This window comes from Scleropages formosus, chromosome 16, assembly GCF_900964775.1.
Source record: "Scleropages formosus chromosome 16, fSclFor1.1, whole genome shotgun sequence".
NCBI classification, from domain to species: domain Eukaryota; kingdom Metazoa; phylum Chordata; class Actinopteri; order Osteoglossiformes; family Osteoglossidae; genus Scleropages; species Scleropages formosus.
Window position 1 is genome coordinate 1,307,025 of NC_041821.1, and position 20,040 is coordinate 1,327,064.

General features: G+C 47.0%; 1 protein-coding gene and 1 long non-coding RNA gene across 2 annotated transcripts; both read right to left on the reverse strand.

Annotated features, from left to right (window-relative positions):
• Window positions 1-1,956: 1,956 nt before the first annotated feature.
• LOC114912442 (salivary glue protein Sgs-3-like) lies at window positions 1,957-3,744 on the reverse strand (the record flags this gene model as incomplete). Its single annotated transcript, XM_029259273.1, has 4 exons — window positions 1,957-1,984; window positions 2,086-2,355; window positions 3,079-3,226; window positions 3,522-3,744. Coding segments are annotated over 4 exons (669 nt in total), but the record flags the coding sequence as incomplete, so codon positions are not given.
• Window positions 3,745-6,160: 2,416 nt separating this feature from the next.
• Window positions 6,161-8,651, reverse strand: LOC114912414 (uncharacterized). The gene is made up of 3 exons (XR_003798263.1): window positions 8,448-8,651; window positions 6,652-6,713; window positions 6,161-6,314 (listed from the first exon to the last, which is right to left on the reverse strand). It is a non-coding gene; the product is annotated as an uncharacterized LOC114912414 (long non-coding RNA).
• Between the last annotated feature and the right edge of the window lie 11,389 nt (window positions 8,652-20,040).

Genomic DNA, 20,040 nt, shown 5'->3' on the forward strand with positions numbered 1-20,040 from the left:
GTAGTGTTTGACGTTCCGGTTGTCGTTGGAGTGGTAGTTGTGGGAGTTGTTTCATTTGTGGTCGACATTGCGGTTGTCGCTGGAGTGGTTGTTGTTTCAGTTGTTGTGGGAGTTGTCGTTGTTTCAGTTGTGGTCGACGTTGCGGTTGTCGTCTGGGTGGTAGTTGTGGGAGTTGTTGTTTCATTTGTGGTCGACGTTGCGGTTGTCGTTGGGGTGGTTGTTGTTTCAGTTGTGGTCGACGTTGCGGTTGTCGTCTGGGTGGTAGTTCTGGGAGTTGTTGTTGTTTCATTTGTGGTCGACGTTGCGGTTGTCGTTGGAGTGGTTGTTGTTTCAGTTGTTTTGGGAATTGTCGTTGTTTCAGTTGTGGTCGACGTTGCGGTTGTCGTCTGGGTGGTAGTTGTAGGTGTTTCAGCTGTGGTCGACGTTGCGGTTGTCGTTGGAGTGGGAGTTGTATCAGTAGTGTTTGACTTTGCGGTTTTCGTTGGAGTGGTAGTTGTGGGAGTTGTTTCAGTTGTGATCGACGTTGCGGTTGTCGTTGGGGTGGTTGTTGTTTCAGTTGTTGTGGTAGTTGTAGGTGTTTCAGTTTTGGTCGACGTTGCGGTTATCGTTGGAGTGGTAGTTGTGGGAGTTGTTTCAGTTGTGATCGACGTTGCGGTTGTCGTTGGAGTGGTTGTTGTTTCAGTTGTTGTGGGAGTTGTCGTTGTTTCAGTTGTGGTCGACGTTGCGGTTGTCGTCTGAGTGGTTGTTGTTTCAGTTGTGGTCGACGTTGCGGTTGTCGTCGGGGTGGTAGTTGTAGGTGTTTCAATTGTGGTCGACGTTGCGGTTGTCATTGGAGTTGTTGTTGTTTCAGTTGTTGTGGGAGTTGTCGTTGTTTCAGTTGTGGTCGACGTTGCGGTTGTCGTTGGAGTGGTTGTTGTTTCAGTTGTTGTGGGAGTTATCGTTTCAGTTGTGGAAGATGTTGCAGTTGTCGTCTGGGTGGGAGTTGTTTCATTTGTGGTCGACGTTGCGGTTGTCGTCTGGGTGGTTGTTGTTTCAGTTGCGGTCGATGTTGCGGTTGTCGTCGCTGTGGTAGTTGTAGGTGTTTCAGTTGTGGTCAACGTTGCGGTTGTCGTTGGGGTGGTTGTTGTTTCAGTTGTTGTGGGAGTTGTCGTTGTTTCAGTTGTGGTCGACGTTGCGGTTGTCGTCTGGGTGGTAGTTGTGGGAGTTGTAGGTGTTTCATTTGTGGTCGACGTTGCGGTTGTCGTTGGAGTGGTTGTTGTTTCAGTTGTTGTGGGAGTTGTCGTTGTTTCATTTGTGGTCGACGTTGCCGTTGTCGTTGGAGTGGTTGTTGTGGGAGTTGTAGGTGTTTCATTTGTGGTCAACGTTGCGGTTCTCGTTGGAGTGGTTGTTGTTTCAGTTGTTGTGGGAATTGTCGTTGTTTCAGTTGTGGTCGACGTTGCGGTTGTCGTCTGGGTGGTTGTTGTGGGAGTTGTAGGTGTTTCAGTTTTGGTCGACGTTGCGGTTGTCGTTGGAGTGGTAGTTGTGGGAGTTGTATCAGTAGTGTTTGACGTTCCGGTTGTCATTGGAGTGGTAGTTGTGGGAGTTGTATTAGTTGTGTTTGACGATGCGGTTGTCGTCGGGGTGGTAGTTGTAGGAGTTGTCGTTGTTTCAGTTGTAGTCGACGTTGCGGTTGTCGTCTGGGTGGGAGTTGTAGGTGTATCAGTTGTGATCGACATTGCGGTTGTCGTTGGGGTGGTTGTTGTTTCAGTTGTTGTTTCATTTGTGGTCGATGTTGCGGTTGTCGTCGGGGTGGTAGTTGTAGGTCTTTCAGTTGTGGTCAAAGTTGCGGTTGTCGTTGGAGTGGTAGTTGTGGGAGTTGTTTCAGTTGTGGTCGACGTTGCGGTTGTCGTCTGGGTGGTAGTTGTAGGTGTTTCAGCTGTGGTCGACGTTGCGGTTGTCATTGGAGTGGGAGTTGTATCAGTAGTGTTTGACGTTCCGGTTTTCGCTGGAGTGGTAGTTGTGGGAGTTGTAGGTGTTTCAGTTGTGGTCGACGTTGCGGTTGTCGTTGGAGTGGTAGTTGTGGGAGTTGTATCAGTAGTGTTTGACGTTGCGGTTGTCGTTGGAGTGGTTGTTGTTTCAGTTGTTGTGGGAGTTGTAGGTGTTTCAATTTTGGTCGACGTTCCGTTTGTCGTCGGGGTCGTAGTTGTGGGAGTTGTCGTTGTATCAGTTGTGGTCGACGTTGTGTTTGTCGTCCGGGTGGTAGTTGTCGGAGTTGTTGTTTCATTTGTGGTCGATGTTGCGGTTGTCGTCGGGGTGGTAGTTGTGGGAGTTGTTTCAGTTGTGGTCGACGTTGCGGTTGTCGTCTGGGTGGTAGTTCTGGGAGTTGTCGTTGTTTCAGTTGTGATCGACGTTGCGGTTGTCGTCTGGGTGGTAGTTGTAGGTGTTTCAGCTGTGGTCGACGTTGCGGTTGTCGTTGGAGTGGTTGTTGTATCAGTAGTGTTTGACGTTCCGGTTGTCGTTGGAGTGGTAGTTGTGGGAGTTGTTTCAGTTGTGATCGACGTTGCGGTTGTCGTTGGGGTGGTTGTTGTTTCAGTTGTTGTGGGAGTTGTCGTTGTTTCAGTTTTGGTCGACGTTGCGGTTGTCGTTGGAGTGGTAGTTGTGGGAGTTGTATCAGTAGTGTTTGACGTTCCGGTTGTCGTTGGAGTGGTAATTGTGGGAGTTGTTTCAGTTGTGATCGAGGTTGCGGTTGTCGTTGGAGTGGTTGTTGTTTCAGTTGTTGTGGGAGTTGTCTTTGTTTCAGTTTTGGTCGACGTTGCGGTTGTAGTTGGAGTGGTAGTTGTGGGAGTTGTATCAGTAGTGTTTGACGTTCCGGTTGTCGTTGGAGTGGTAATTGTGGGAGTTGTTTCAGTTGTGATCGATGTTGCGGTTGTCGTTGGAGTGGTTGTTGTTTCAGTTGTTGTGGGAGTTGTCGTTGTTTCAGTTTTGGTCGACGTTGCGGTTGTCGTTGGAGTGGTAGTTGTGGGAGTTGTATCAGTAGTGTTTGACGTTCCGGTTGTCGTTGGAGTGGTAGTTGTGGGAGTTGTTTCAGTTGTGATCGACGTTGCGGTTGTCGTCTGGGTGGTTGTTGTTTCATTTGTGGTCGACGTTGCGGTTGTCGTTGGAGTGGTTGTTGTTTCAGTTGTTTTGGGAATTGTCGTTGTTTCAGTTGTGGTCGACGTTGCGGTTGTCGTCTGGGTGGTAGTTGTAGGTGTTTTCAGCTGTGGTCGACGTTGCGGTTGTCGTTGGAGTGGGAGTTGTATCAGTAGTGTTTGACGTTGCGGTTTTCGTTGGAGTGGTAGTTGTGGGAGTTGTTTCAGTTGTGATCGACGTTGCGGTTGTCGTTGGGGTGGTTGTTGTTTCAGTTGTTGTGGTAGGTGTAGGTGTTTCAGTTGTGGTCGACGTTGCGGTTGTCGTCTGGGTGGTTGTTGTTTCAGTTGTTGTGGGAGTTATCGTTTCAGTTGTGGAAGATGTTGCAGTTGTCATCTGGGTGGGAGTTGTTTCATTTGTGGTCGACGTTGCGGTTGTCGTCTGGGTGGTTGTTGTTTCAGTTGCGGTCGATGTTGCGGTTGTCGTCGCTGTGGTAGTTGTAGGTGTTTCAATTGTGGTCGACGTTGCGGTTGTCATTGGAGTTGTTGTTGTTTCAGTTGTTGTGGGAGTTGTCGTATTTTCAGTTGTGGTCGACGTTGCGGTTGTCGTTGGAGTGGTTGTTGTTTCAGTTGTTGTGGGAGTTGTCTTTGTTTCAGTTTTGGTCGACGTTGCGGTTGTAGTTGGAGTGGTAGTTGTGGGAGTTGTATCAGTAGTGTTTGACGTTCCGGTTGTCGTTGGAGTGGTAATTGTGGGAGTTGTTTCAGTTGTGATCGAGGTTGCGGTTGTCGTTGGAGTGGTTGTTGTTTCAGTTGTTGTGGGAGTTGTCTTTGTTTCAGTTTTGGTCGACGTTGCGGTTGTAGTTGGAGTGGTAGTTGTGGGAGTTGTATCAGTAGTGTTTGACGTTCCGGTTGTCGTTGGAGTGGTAATTGTGGGAGTTGTTTCAGTTGTGATCGATGTTGCGGTTGTCGTTGGAGTGGTTGTTGTTTCAGTTGTTGTGGGAGTTGTCGTTGTTTCAGTTTTGGTCGACGTTGCGGTTGTCGTTGGAGTGGTAGTTGTGGGAGTTGTATCAGTAGTGTTTGACGTTCCGGTTGTCGTTGGAGTGGTAGTTGTGGGAGTTGTTTCAGTTGTGATCGACGTTGCGGTTGTCGTCTGGGTGGTTGTTGTTTCATTTGTGGTCGACGTTGCGGTTGTCGTTGGAGTGGTTGTTGTTTCAGTTGTTTTGGGAATTGTCGTTGTTTCAGTTGTGGTCGACGTTGCGGTTGTCGTCTGGGTGGTAGTTGTAGGTGTTTCAGCTGTGGTCGACGTTGCGGTTGTCGTTGGAGTGGGAGTTGTATCAGTAGTGTTTGACGTTGCGGTTTTCGTTGGAGTGGTAGTTGTGGGAGTTGTTTCAGTTGTGATCGACGTTGCGGTTGTCGTTGGGGTGGTTGTTGTTTCAGTTGTTGTGGTAGGTGTAGGTGTTTCAGTTGTGGTCGACGTTGCGGTTGTCGTCTGGGTGGTTGTTGTTTCATTTGTTGTGGGAGTTATCGTTTCAGTTGTGGAAGATGTTGCAGTTGTCATCTGGGTGGGAGTTGTTTCATTTGTGGTCGACGTTGCGGTTGTCGTCTGGGTGGTTGTTGTTTCAGTTGCGGTCGATGTTGCGGTTGTCGTCGCTGTGGTAGTTGTAGGTGTTTCAATTGTGGTCGACGTTGCGGTTGTCATTGGAGTTGTTGTTGTTTCAGTTGTTGTGGGAGTTGTCGTATTTTCAGTTGTGGTCGACGTTGCGGTTGTCGTTGGAGTGGTTGTTGTTTCAGTTGTTGTGGGAGTTGTCTTTGTTTCAGTTTTGGTCGACGTTGCGGTTGTAGTTGGAGTGGTAGTTGTGGGAGTTGTATCAGTAGTGTTTGACGTTCCGGTTGTCGTTGGAGTGGTAATTGTGGGAGTTGTTTCAGTTGTGATCGAGGTTGCGGTTGTCGTTGGAGTGGTTGTTGTTTCAGTTGTTGTGGGAGTTGTCGTTGTTTCAGTTTTGGTCGACGTTGCGGTTGTCGTTGGAGTGGTAGTTGTGGGAGTTGTATCAGTAGTGTTTGACGTTCCGGTTGTCGTTGGAGTGGTAGTTGTGGGAGTTGTTTCAGTTGTGATCGACGTTGCGGTTGTCGTTGGGGTGGTTGTTGTTTCAGTTGTTGTGGGAGTTGTCGTTGTTTCAGTTGTGGTCGACGTTGCGGTTGTCGTCTGGGTGGTAGTTGTGGGAGTTGTTGTTTCATTTGTGGTCGACGTTGCGGTTGTCGTCTGGGTGGTTGTTGTTTCAGTTGTGGTCGACGTTGCGGTTGTCGTCTGGGTGGTAGTTGTGGGAGTTGTTGTTTCATTTGTGGTCGACGTTGCGGTTGTCGTCTGGGTGGTTGTTGTTTCATTTGTGGTCGACGTTGCGGTTGTCGTTGGAGTGGTTGTTGTTTCAGTTGTTTTGGGAATTGTCGTTGTTTCAGTTGTGGTCGACGTTGCGGTTGTCGTCTGGGTGGTAGTTGTAGGTGTTTCAGCTGTGGTCGACGTTGCGGTTGTCGTTGGAGTGGGAGTTGTATCAGTAGTGTTTGACGTTGCGGTTTTCGTTGGAGTGGTAGTTGTGGGAGTTGTTTCAGTTGTGATCGACGTTGTGGTTGTCGTTGGGGTGGTTGTTGTTTCAGTTGTTGTGGTAGGTGTAGGTGTTTCAGTTGTGGTCGACGTTGCGGTTGTCGTCTGGGTGGTTGTTGTTTCAGTTGTTGTGGGAGTTATCGTTTCAGTTGTGGAAGATGTTGCAGTTGTCATCTGGGTGGGAGTTGTTTCATTTGTGGTCGACGTTGCGGTTGTCGTCTGGGTGGTTGTTGTTTCAGTTGCGGTCGATGTTGCGGTTGTCGTCGCTGTGGTAGTTGTAGGTGTTTCAGTTGTGGTCGACGTTGCGGTTATCGTTGGAGTGGTAGTTGTGGGAGTTGTTTCAGTTGTGGTCGACGTTGCGGTTGTCGTTGGGGTGGTTGTTGTTTCTGTTGTTGTGGGAGTTGTCGTTGTTTCAGTTGTGGTCGACGTTGCGTTTGTCGTCTGGGTGATAGTTGTGGGAGTTGTAGGTGTTTCATTTGTGGTCGACGTTGCGGTTGTCGTTGGAGTGGTTGTTGTGTCAGTTGTGGTCGATGTTGCGGTTGTCATCGGGGTCGTAGCCGTGTCACTTGTAGTGGTACTATTACTTGTCACATTTTGTGTACGAACTGTCGATACTGCGGGAAAAATTGAATCATTTAAATTTGTAGGGACTCATGTGGTGACACCAGAGCTGGTGAGTGTGGAATTGAACAGTTTCATCGTTTAACCAGAACTCTTGGTGTTCTCGTGGTGGATTGATCTCCTGATTATGAATATTTCCCTCTTTACTTGTACTCCATTTATTTCCTTTTAAACACATTTGTTTCAGTACCTGCTTTGTGGACAGAACTCTATGTCAGTGTAACATTTTTTCGTTTAAGCCCAGTATGATTTTCTTGGACTGTAGTAGGTTCTACTTCTTTATAAATGTTTTTTCTTACATAATTTATAGTCAAGATTTGTAATCATTACCTGATAGAAGTATCAGTGCAACTGTCCACATCTTCCTCATACTGGTGAGGTGTTCTCGTAACCTGCAAGGCAAGTTCTGTTTGTAATTGCTATAAATAGAACATCATGAAGAATTTATGTAGACATATGAGGGGTAGACAAAATACCAGAAACATGTCATGATATATCTATGCGAAGGACCTAAGAAGATGTAAGGCCACAATTTGCTTTCACAACAGCTTCAGCCCTTCATGGAAAGTTGTCACTGAGATCCTGAGCTGCGTTTAGTGAAATTTCACATCACTCTTCAAGAAGAAACGCCTTTGATTCTTCAAGGGATGAAGGAGGTGGAAATCTATTTCACACTCCACAATACGCAACTTCCTATAAAGATTCATCAGTGTTTAGATCTTCGGTCTGGGGAAATGTGCGGAGCCTGTTTAGCAGTGTGTATGGGAGCATGATCATCCTGGAATACGGGAACACTGTGAGGAACAATTTTTACACCATAAGGTACATCTGGTCCTATAAAACGGCCTTATTTTCCTTAGCCATCAAACAACCATGCAGGGCAGGAATCAGACCTGATGACCCCCACTAGATGTTTTCCACTCATAGCTGCGACATCATCTGCTTCCAGTTACACTCTTACAGCAGACTGACAAACTTGACAAATTTACTATTACTATCCTTTGACTACTGGAGGTAAGAGGATTAAACAGGAAAGACATGCTCTATACACACTGTCCACAACTGTGTGCTCTGAGAGGGGCTGCGGGAAGCCGGAGCTTAACCCGGCAACGCATGACACGGGGCTGGAGGGGGAGGGGACGGAGGGGACGGAGGGGACGGAGGGGACGGAGGGGACCCTCCCAGGGCAGGGGACCAGTCAGCTGCAACGCACCCCAAGTGGTACTTGAACCCCAGAAACACACGCACGTAATACATTGTTACTGATACGGGTAATCATCGCTTAGCTGATAATTCTACCAAGAGCAACCAAGACTGATTTACTAAGCTGTATATTTTAGTGGGAAAGTACAACATGAGAACATTTTACATTTTACATTTACTTTGTACATTTTGCAGACACTTTTCTGCCACATAGCAAAAGTACTTCAAATCAACAGATGGAGATTTTTTTCAGGAGGATTAAACCAGCAGCCAGGAGATGGACTACAACCTGCGCTATTCACATTTGGCATATAGAATGAATTAAATCTGGTGTATAAAAATAATTAAATTTTTAGATCTCCGTTGCTTTCGAGAAAAATGTTTGCTATATGAATCAGTGTGAATGTAAATGTATTCAAAGCCTGTGCCAACATTTAAAAATGACAGCTGTAGGAACAGAAAGTGAATGACACTCAAATGCGGATTCTGCAATACTATCATACAACCAACCAACGTCTACAACCACTTTCCTGAAGCAGGGTCACGGTAAGCCAGAGCCTCCCCCAACAGCACAGGGTGCAAGGGGAAGGGGACACACCCTGGACAGGATGCTAGTCCATTGCAAGGCACCCCAAGCAGGACTCGAACCTCAGACCTGCTACACAGCAGGCCCTGGGCAAACCTGCCCCCCCTCGCACTGTCATACAGCCTTCACATATTTTTTCCAAGATAAATTTAAATGGAATATTATGGACTTCATGTCCAGACACTTTTGAGCTTCAGATTTCAAAACTATCAAATACAAATTTCAATACCTCTGTTAAAAATTTTTACTTCCGATACATGTCCTAGTACACTAGAGGAGACCACTTTAATACATTTCGAAATGAGGTCTGTTAAATTTATGAAAACTTTTAACTTACCCTTTTTTTGTTTAAACCTATGAAAAAAAGGCTTGGTAGTCCTATAGGGTGATTCTCTGTATTTCTTTCTATCCGCTGATTTATTATTGCGATTTAAAGAAATCAAAATTTCAGTTTCAGCTCAATATCATATTATAAATATATAAGAGCTGAAATCACTATCTGCATTGTGTGCAGTACATTTGATTACTCAGTCAATGTGCTGCGCTCTCAGAAGTGTTTCTTTATCAAGAAGAAGCCCCTCCTTCATATCATTTAACTTTCCTAGTTTGACCTGAAACCGGCTATACTTCATATTCATGGTATTAAAGGTTTGCTTGCATACTTGTTCCTTATTCGCTATCCTGAAAGGAGCTCGTGGTATTCACATTGCTAAACAAGGCAGCAGATAAACCAGTTCAAATATGAAAGTTGTCATCACTGCCATCACTCCCCCTCCTGCAGCATTTTCATATTTCTTATTAATCAGAGATGCTTTTAAATGATAAATTTACATGGCACTTTTTCCAAAAAACCCTTCTAATTTATTTACAAGCTTACAATGTTAAGCTACCTACACTTATTTACTCATTTATACATCAGCATTGACACCATCTACCCCACCTGGGGCATAGGTCCTGTGCTTTCTTCTCTGTCTGGCTCCAGGTGTATCCCAGCATCCCGGTATCAGCTTTTAGATTCCTATGCCAGCTGTTGCGCGGTCATCCCCTTTACCCATTTATAGATCCCTTTCATATATTTCGGTTATTCCACATTTTTAGATCACTATGTTCTTATTTTACCACTATATTTATATTTTTCTTCATTTTATCATATTTTTATCATTATATGTTCTTCATATTTCTGCAGTATGTTTCTAATTATTACTTTATTCATATTTCCTTATTTTTTATTATATCTACTATTAGTCTGTATTGCAGACAGCCGGAAAAGCATTTCACTGCATGTCGTATTAAGTATGGTTGTGTATGTGACAAATAAAATTTAAAAATGAATTTGAAACATTTTGTTGTTACACAAACTGGCTGGAGACAGGTGAGAGTGGACCCAGTTGCAGGTTGGTTTTATTTCTTTTTCGAAGTTCGAAGGGCAGAACACGATCAGGATCAGGGACAGGCGAAGGTCGTGCAAGGCACAGACGTCGATACACAGGCAAGGCAAAACTCGGTGGTCCTAGAAGACTGGCGAGGGTCGAAAACCAGGAGCACTAGAACTAAACAGGATGCAAAGAACAGAACAAGGCCGCCGATACTGCAAGGCCACAAGGGCTATTGCAAGAATTTGCATTGTCTTGCGAACACAGAGCTCCTTTTAAGGTCTCATTGATTAGTCGCAGGTGTTGGCGATTCGCTGGCTCCCGGGGGGGGTGACAGTAAAATTTGTGATTCTGCAAGATGACCTAGAATTTAGTGAGGAATATTACATTGCAAATGTGACTAAAGTAATTAATGGACTTCTTCTGCGATGTGAGAAGCACAAACCTTGTGAAATTCTTTGTAATAAAGGCAATTGGTAAGTATCTTAATAACTTCATATTGAATGGACTGTGATGAGAAAGGTCCTGTGAATCTAGTAGGAAAAAATTCAGATCCACCAGATCACCTGAAACATGTCTTTGGACTGTGGGACGAAACCAGAGCACCCAGTGGAAACCTATGCAAACATGGTGAGAACATGCAAACTCCACGCAGACTGAGCTGGATTCGAACCCACAGCCCAGGCACTGAGAGGCCCCAGTACTGCCTTCTGTATGAATAATACATTCACAACATCATCAAAACATCTGCACAAATGCAACGTTCTAAAACAAGTAAATCAGTAAAGTAACTAAGAATAAGACGTCCATTCATTGCTGGTGACCGACCAGATCCGACCGCTCATGTTGCAGGTGTAAAAAATGTGATGCAAACAAGAAAAATTGAGGAAAGCTAGCAGTCATAAATGTACTGTATGATTTTTTTTTTTGGATGCCTGCTGTGGAGGATGTCATGAAGACCTCTGGCAATCAGACGTAATAACACTGGACCGAAATGTCTGTTTCACAAGAAAGAGCTGCTGCAGACATACTGGATTGCACATTTTCACTGTAATACTGCAGTAACATATCGTCTTCATTTTTTATGTTGCCATTCCAGCTCTGTGGGTGAGTGTGTACGAGTGTGGTTACCCTGTGAAGGGCTGTCATCCTGCCCAGGGTGTAGCCCTCGTCGCCTAGCGCCCGGTGATTCTGAGAAAGGCTCCGGACCACCGCGACCCTGGGAAGTGCAGACACTTAGGTGAGTGATGTTATTATTCCGATTGCTACTGACCAACAGGCGTTCTTGTCCTGATCCTCTAGAGGCCTGATCGACTGATATTTTCTAGCCATAGAAACAAAACCATGACGCAGTTCATAGGACTATTTTCATGTAACAAATACAGTAACAGCAAAGAAAAACTGTGACTTAGAGATGAATTGAATTCTGAAGGGGAACAGAAATAAGTAACAGGTGAGACCTGCAATATCAGTGTCAGCTCCAAAGCAGTTGTGTGTATATAACAACAATAGCAAGAAAAACAAAAAAAATCCTTTTAAAGGTTATTTATTGCTTTTTAATAATTTCCCCAGTTTCTAAATTTCACGTGTTTCTCTTTAAGTATGAAAGTCCTCACAAACTGTTACCCCACTGATTTCCTCGGTACAGAAATACACACGTACGCAAGAAGTAATGGATGAGCGGAACAAATAATATTGCATTGTACCTCATATTTTAAATTTTTTCTGTGTTTTCTCTGGTTTGAAAGGTTCATGGAAACTGTTAAATGTTAGTATGTAATATATCACTTAATTCCCTGTTTGATGTTTTCTCAATTCTTCCCACCTTTTTATGTCTGCTGAGAGCTCCAGCAGGGAGCAGAAACAGTGTACGTGTGTTTATCACGTCTCTGAACCTTCGGCACTCTTGTGACAGAGGGGAACAGGTTTGAGACGTTTCAGGTAAATGCAATCCTGTAGAACTGTATTTTAGCAATGCAGTCAGGGAAAATGTAATGACAGGCTTTTTTCAAAGGTGAAGGTGAGGCGTGGATGGACAGGTTGTCAATCACATGATTTACACAACACACATCTTTCTGCTGCTCCTCCAAGCAGGGCCTCAGGCATGCAGAAACACCCACAAACACACACACCCAAGCTGGAGGCTTACTCCAGTGCTGAGCACATAACCTAAGAGAACGGGCCTGAAGGGCACGGCCTTACGCCGCTCCAACCACAGACGTGTCACAGTCCGAGGCTCAAGTTCTTGGAAACCAGATCACGTACGCATAGTACATACGCCAAGGAATGTTGATATTTGTTTGTGACACAAAACACTTCACGCATCCTGGAGCTGTTTCAATGCAACACTGCAGCAGTAGATTTTTCTTTCATTCTGGATAGCACTCTATAAAAATAAACTGAACTGAACTGAATTGAATCATGTGCACATAGTACGTACGCTAAGGAATGCTGACATTTGCTTGTGACACAAAACGCTTCACACACCCTGGAGTTGCAGCACTACAGTGTATTTACAATATATTACTCTCAGCTCTTCTTACTTGTTATCATTTCTGAAAATGAGCTATAATAATTTCAGAGTGCAATTCTCTGCACTGACATATTTCCATATTTTCTATTATTTTGCCTTTTTGTAACATTCTTAGATTTCTTTCATAATCATTGATTTCTCAATGATTTATTTCCAGTTACATCCTCTAAGGAGTATAGAAAGGCTCAGAACTGAATTTAAGTGATAAAATGTGATAATATCAGTGGCTGATAACATTACTGCAAATGTGGGATCATCACCTCATATCACTAACTCTGCAAACTCTGCTTCTGTGAAAATACATCAAAGAAAGAGTTAAATTTCAGTCTGGTATATGGGACTCATAATTCCCATGAATCATATTGTAATGAATGGATTATCATGAGTTATTTGTAAATATCTGATTTGGGATAGCCCATACTGCCAGTCACAGGAGGTACCTGATGTCACAGTCTCAAGTGGTCATCTTGGCTCCTGGTGCTTTCAACTTGATGATCATGGCGAAGGACCTGACGCCGTCTATTGTGGGTATGGTGGAGCTTCCTGCTTCCAAATTCAGCAGTAATACGCAATGATATGATGGATTTCTGAATCGGGCTATCATTTACATAGAATGATTCTTCAAATAAGTAAATTTACAGGAATTATGAGTCACCATTGTCATAACCTTTTTTTGAGCATAATGGAACTGTCTATGTGAGTAGCATTTTTGGGACCAAGAACTGAGTGCTGTTTTTCTCGGAGCCTGTGTGGTAGGACCAGGTTGACTATTGTTGGTCTCCGAAGGATTCTGGAGAAGGTGTTCACCCATATATAAGAAGTCTTACTGAAATGTTCATTAATATGTTTTATAAAAGCAGGAATCTGGGTGTTCCAAGAACCAAGTTCATTGGAGTCTTTAGGTGGAGTTGGGTGGTGCAGAATAACAATACAACACATTCTGTGAGTGTGATTATAATCCCTTCTGATTGTTCAGAGTCTCACTTTTCAAGATGTTCACAGCCGCCAAGTTGTCATGCTGGATAATGGGAAACTTCTTTCTCTTTCCATTTTATTGGTGCCATGAAGCCCAGATCATACAAAGACCCGAAAGTCCCGTGGGTCACGGGTCCTTACAATGTGAAGATTGTCATTCTGTTCTGTAAGCATATCCGTGGTGTTGCAAGATGAACAAAACAAGCTATAGCAAGCTATAGCAAAAAAGCCATTGTTCTGTTAGATGTTGTGTTACACTGAAATTAATCCATACTAGATGATTCAGTATGTACAGTCATGCCCCGAGATACGGCTGTGTGGGTTATGAGAGCTCATTTTCGTAAGGAGTTCCACTTAAGCTGTACTTTGGCTTGGGAGGCATTCCTTTGTGTTAATGAGTACTGACTTTGGACTTCACGTGTTGAGTGGCACAAGCCCAGCGCCTTCATGCGGTCCTCTTTTCAGTCACATGTTGGCTCATGCTGAGTTAACTTCTCAACCTCCATTAGCAAGAATTTAACTTTAAATGAGTTTGTGTGTTGTCTTTATTAATGTAATAAAATTTCTTTAATATATTTATCATGAAATATATTTTTACATTGCATTATATACTCATGGCACGATGGTGCAGTGGGCTTCACCGGCTCCTGCTCTCTGGTGGGTCTGGGGTTCGATTCCTGCTTGGGGTGCCTTGCGGTGGACTGGTCTCCCATCCTGGGTGCATCCCCTCCAGCCTGATTCCTTGTGCTGCTGGGTTAGGCTCTGGTTCGCTGCGACCCTGCTTGGGACAAGCAGTTGCAGACACTGTGTGGGTGTGTGTGTTTATATTATATATCGACTGTAATATACTTATGGGGGTGCGGTGATGCAGCGGGCTTGGCTGGGTCCTGCTCTCTAGCGGGTCTGGGGTTCAAGTCCTGCTTTGGGTGCATTTGGACGGACTGGCATCCCGTCCTGTGTGTGTTCCCTCCCCCTCCAGCCTTGCGCCCTGTGTTTCCAGGTTTCGCTCCGATTTGCTGCAACCCTGCTCCGGACAAGTGGCTTCAACCAGTGTCTATGTGTGTTATAGACTTACCACCATTCTTGTTACATTTCTCCTGATATTTTACAGCTAGGGGTTTCAAAAACCCCTTATGACAAAAAAATCAAGGCGTCCGTTTACCCCGCCCGGTATGGGGTCACCGGGGCCCCACCCTGGAGCCAGGCCTGGGGGGGGGGCTCGCATGCGAGCGCCTGGTGGCCAGGTCTATGCCCACGGGGCCTGGCCGGGCTCAGCCCGAAGCCACAACGTGGAGCCGCTTTTCGGTGGGCTCACCACCTGCCGGAGAAACCATAAGGGGCCGGTGCATTGTGATTTGGGCGGTGGTCGGGGCCGAGTGCCCGGCCGACCCAAACCTCGGGCGCCAACTCTGGTTTTTGGGACTTGGAATGTCACCTCACTGGCGGGGAAGGAGCCTGAGCTGGTGCGGGAAGTTGAGAGATACCGTCTAGATATAGTCGGGCTCACTTCCACTCACAGCTTGGGTTCTGGAACCACTCTACTCGATCGAGGGTGGACTCTCCACTATTCTGGCGTTGCCCAAGGTGAGAGGCGGCGGGCTGGTGTGGGCTTATTAATAGCCCCCCAGTTCAGCCGCCATGTGTTGGAGTCTACCCCGGTGAATGAGAGGGTCATCTCCCTACGCCTTCGGGTCAGGGAACGGTCTCTCACTGTCGTTTGTGCTTATGCGCCTAGCGGCAGTGTAGAGTACCCGGCCTTTTTAGAGTCCCTGGGGGGCGTGCTGGAAAGCGCTCCCACTGGGGACTCTGTCGTTCTACTGGGGGACTTTAACGCCCACGTGGGCAGCGACAGTGATACCTGGAGGGGCGTGATTGGGAGGAACGGCCTCCCTGATCTGAACCCAAGCGGTGAGTTGTTATTGGATTTCTGTGCTAGTCGCGGTTTATCCATAACGAACACCATGTTCATGCATAAGGGTGTCCACCAGTGCACTTGGCACCAGGACACCCTAGGTCGGAGGTCGATGATCGACTTTGTAGTCGTTTCTTCTGACCTTCGGCCATATGTCTTGGACACTCGGGTGAAGAGAGGGGCTGAGCTGTCAACTGATCACCACCTGGTGGTGAGTTGGATTCGATGGCGGGGGAAAAAGCTGGACAGACCTGGCAGGCCCAAACGCATAGTGAGGGTCTGTTGGGAACGTTTGGCGGAGGCCCCTGTCAGAGAGGTCTTCAACTCCCACCTCCGACAGAGCTTCAACCAGGTCCCGAGGGAGGTGGGGGACATTGAGTCTGAATGGACTATGTTCCGCTCCTCCATTGTCGGTGCGGCTGTTCGGAGCTGCGGCCATAAGGTCTCCGGTGCCTGTCGTGGCGGCAATCCCCGAACACGGTGGTGGACACCGGAAGTAAGGGATGCCGTCAAGCTGAAGAAGGAGTTCTATCGGGCCTGGCTGGCTCATGGGACTCCTGAAGCAGCTGACGGGTACCGACGGGCCAAACGGAGCGCGGCTCTGGCAGTCGCCGCGGCAAAAACTCGGGCTTGGGAGGAGTTCGGTGAGGCCATGGAGGAAGACTTTCGGTCGGCCTCAAAGAGATTCTGGCAAACCGTCCGGCGACTCAGAGGGGGGAAGCGGTGTTCCACGAACACTGTTTACAGTGGAAGTGGTGCGCTGCTGACCTCAGCTGAGGATGTTCTCGGGCGGTGGAAGGAGTACTTTGAGGATCTCCTCAATCCCTCCGACACGCCTTCCGTAGAGGAAGCTGAGGCTGGGGACTCGGAGGGGGACTCGTCCATTACCCTGGCTGAAGTTGCTGAGGTAGTCAAAAAACTCCTCGGTGGCAAGGCTCCGGGGGTGGATGAGATCCGCCCCGAGTTTCTCAAGTCTCTGGATGTTGTGGGGCTGTCTTGGCTGACACGCCTCTGCAGCATCACGTGGAGTTCGGGAACGGTGCCTCTGGACTGGCAGACCGGGGTGGTGGTCCCTCTTTTTAAGAAGGGGGACCGGAGATTGTGTTCCAACTACAGGGGGATCACACTCCTTAGCCTCCCTGGGAAAGTCTATGCCAGGGTACTGGAAAGGAGAATCCGACCGATAGTCGAACCTCGGATTCAGGAGGAGCAATGCGGTTTTCGCCCTGGCCGTGGAACACTGGACCAGCTCTATACCCTCACTAGGGTGTTGGAGGGTTCGTGGGAGTTTGCCCAACCAGTCCATATGTGTTTTGTGGACCTGGAGAAGGCATTCGACCGTGTCCCTCGTGGCATCCTGTGGGGGGTGCTTCGGGATTATGGGGTTCGGGGCTCGTTGCTACGGGCTGTTCGTTCCCTGTATGACCGGAGCAGGAGCTTGGTTCGCATTGCCGGCAGTAAGTCAGACCTGTTCCCGGTGCATGTTGGACTCCGCCAGGGCTGCCCTTTGTCACCGATTCTGTTCATTATTTTTATGGACAGAATTTCTAGGCGCAGTCAGGGAACGGAGGGTGTCTGTTTTGGTGGCCGCGAGATCTCGTCTCTGCTTTTTGCGGACGATGTGGTCCTGTTGGCTTCATCAAGTCAAGACTTGCAGCGTGCACTGGGGAGGTTTGCAGCCGAGTGCGAAGCGGCGGGGATGAGAATCAGCACCTCCAAATCCGAGGCCATGGTTCTCAGTCGGAAAAAGGTGGATTGCTCCCTCCGGGTTAGGGGGAAGTTGCTCCCTCAAGTGGAGGAGTTTAAGTATCTTGGGGTCTTGTTCACGAGTGAGGGAAAAATGGAGCGGCAGGTCGACAGACGGATCGGTGCGGCGTCTGCAGTAATGCGGTCATTGTACCGGTCTGTTGTGGTGAAGAGGGAGCTGAGTCGTAAGGCGAAGCTCTCAATTTACCGGTCGATCTACGTTCCTACCCTCACCTATGGTCATGAACTCTGGATCATGACCGAAAGAATGAGATCGCGGATACAAGCGGCAGAAATGAGTTTCCTCCGCAGAGTGGCTGGGCGCACCCTTAGGGATAGGGTGAGGAGCTCAGTCACCCGGGAGGAGCTCGGAGTAGAGCCGCTGCTCCTCCGCATCGAGAGGAGCCAGTTGAGGTGGCTCGGGCATCTGTTCCGGATGCCTCCTGGACGCCTCCCTGGGGAGGTGCTCCGGGCTTGTCCCACTGGGAGGAGGCCTCGGGGCAGACCCAGGACACGTTGGAGAGACTATGTCTCCCGGCTGGCCTGGGAACGCCTTGGGGTTCCCCCAGAGGAACTGGAGGAGGTGTGCGGGGAGAGGGAGGTCTGGAGTACTCTGCTCGGACTGCTGCCCCCGCGACCCGGCCCCGGATAAAAGCGGAGGAAGATGGATGGATGGATGGATTTTACAGCTATGGAACTGTAACAGTTCAAGGCAAAGGAATCATTTAAAGGAACAAAAACATCCACAGCAAAGAAATTATTTTATGAATTCTGCTATCAATCTGAAATATGTCAGGTGATTTTCAGCAATCATTTATTATTTGTCGTGAATCTTAGTGGAGTTTTAAGGGATGAAATAAAATAGTAATAGTATGATAATCCCCCCTGAGTAAAGAGACCTTGAGGAGATCTTTAGTAAGGCCCGAGCCGCAGCCCTTCCACTGGACTTGGGATTGCGCTATCAGTCTCGCTGAACAGAACTATGACATTGGGAATCGAGAACTGCTGGCCATCAAATTGGCCCTGGAAGAATGGCGGCATTAGTTAGAGGGGGGCCACACACCCGTTCTTAGTTTCGATCGATCACCGCAATCTGGAAAACCTTCACAAAAGGCAGAATGCACTATGTATGTTGAAATTGTGCTGTTCATATTCACATCATCATAGCTTTATGCAAGTGAAATATTCTATAAGTATTTAAAGTAAGTAGGGAGTGTGGTGGCGCAGTGGGTTGGACTGGGTTTTGCTCTCCGGTGGGTCTGGAGTTCGAGTACTGCTTGGGGTGCCTTGTGACGGCCTGGCGTCCTGTCCTGGGTGTGTCCCCTCCCCCTCCGGCCTTATGCCCTGTGTTGCCGGGTAGGCTCTGGTTCCCCATGACCCTGTATGGGACAAGTGGGTCAGAAAGTGTGTGTGTGTATTTAAAGTGAAAGATGGCAAAAGTATGAACTTTTAGGAAAGAGTAACTAAAGGCAAGATTTCTTATCAGAGATAATGCTGAGGATTAGGGTTACCTGTGAGCACCAGAAAAAGGGGTTTGTTTGGAAAAAGGTCCCATCTAGGATACATGGCAATTTAAATACAATGTTTCCACAATGGGTGGCATGGTGGCACAGTGGGTAGCACTGGTGCCTCACAGCTCCTGGACTGTGCATTTGGATGTAGTTTTGAACCTAGCGGCGCATGTGAGGAGTTTGTATGTTCTCCTAGTGTTTGAGTGGGTTTCCATGTGCTTTGGTTTCCTCCCACAGTCCTAAGATGTGTTTCAGTTGGATTGGTGATTGTTAACATTGTTTAAGTGTAAGTGTATAAGTGCATGTGACCAAATCAGTGTGTGTGATTGCACTGAGGTGGACTGGTGTCCTGTCCATGGATTAACCTATAGCCCTGCGGTTCTGGGATAGGCACTGGACCACCATGACCATGCACTGGACAAGCAGTGATAATGGATAGATGGATCTTCATTTTCTTTCTTTCTCTTACCATCATAAAAAATTCATAACTTCAATATGTGTGATATGAGGAACCAGTGTATACATTTCCCTTGTTTAACAAAGGCTATTACAAGAATTTTGACATGAAAAAACTGTAATTGGCACGATAGACTTTTAATTACTGCTAAAAGCTCTTTTTAAAAAAAAAAAAAAACCTTTATTAACTATAATTAAAACTATAAAATAGCAGAAACACAACCCAGCATTTGCAAATAAAACAACTAAAGGCTCAGTTATGAAAAATTCCTTATGACATCAAACTATTTGTCAAGGTGAACAGAGTACGTGGAGGATCCTTTTCTCAGTACCAAAGGACTAGACAGGTTCTCGCGGTTGGGGGCGAGTGAATGACAGGTCGGTGGCAACTGGCAGAGGCAACGATCTGATGTCATGGTTGAGAGATGAGGTGAGCGGTCACAACTAACAACATATGGAGCAGGACTAGGAAACAATGAGGAAAAGGACATGGGATGAGCAAAGCGAGGTAAGGTTTGCGACCACAGAGGAGATCATTTTCTCAAGTGAGATTCAGCAGCTGGAAAGTGGTAGAGAGGTGTTTATAGCCAGTTTCTATAATTAAAGCAAGATGCTCTTGTTAAAGTCAGGTGCTTCCAGTTGAGGTGTGGGCATAGCCATAACAGTACCCAGAATCTCTCACCAGCGCTGACCACCCTGTGACCCCAGAAAGGAAGTAACCTCTGGGCCGGGTTGCCGGCTGCTCTGCATGCTCCCTTTACATTTACATTTATTTGTTTATTTATTTGGCAGAAACTTTTCTCCAAAGCAACTTCCAATGAACTCTGTGTAGTGTTATTCTGCCACACACATTATTCACCAAGGTGACTTACACTGCTAGATACACTACTTACAATGGGTCAATCATCCATACATCAGTGGAACGAACAAACAAATAAATGCACATAATGGGTGAATCTGAACAGTATGTCTTTGGACTATGGGAGGAAACCCACGCAGACATGGTGAAAACATGCAAACTCCACACAGATCAAGCAGGGATCAAACCTATGTCCTCTCACACCACTGAGGCGCTGTGAGACAGCAGCGCTAGTCACTGTGCTGCCATGCTCCCCCTTTGGGGATTGGTGATAAGGAACGGGTCAAGGATGTCACGTGCTGGAACCCGGCTGCATTCCTCCAGCCCATACCCCTCCCAGTCCACCAGGTCGTAGATGCCCTTGCATCAGCGCTTGTAATCCAGAAGGGTGCGGACGACAGAGGCTGGTGCCCCATCCACCTCCAAAGGAGGTGGTGTCCAGTCTCCTCAGGATAGAGCAGTGAAGTTTTGTAAGGCTTAAGCAGAGATACATGGAAAGTGGAACAGATGCATAAGTGTGGGGGGAACTTCAACCGGTAAGTGACAGGAATGATCTTGTACAGTC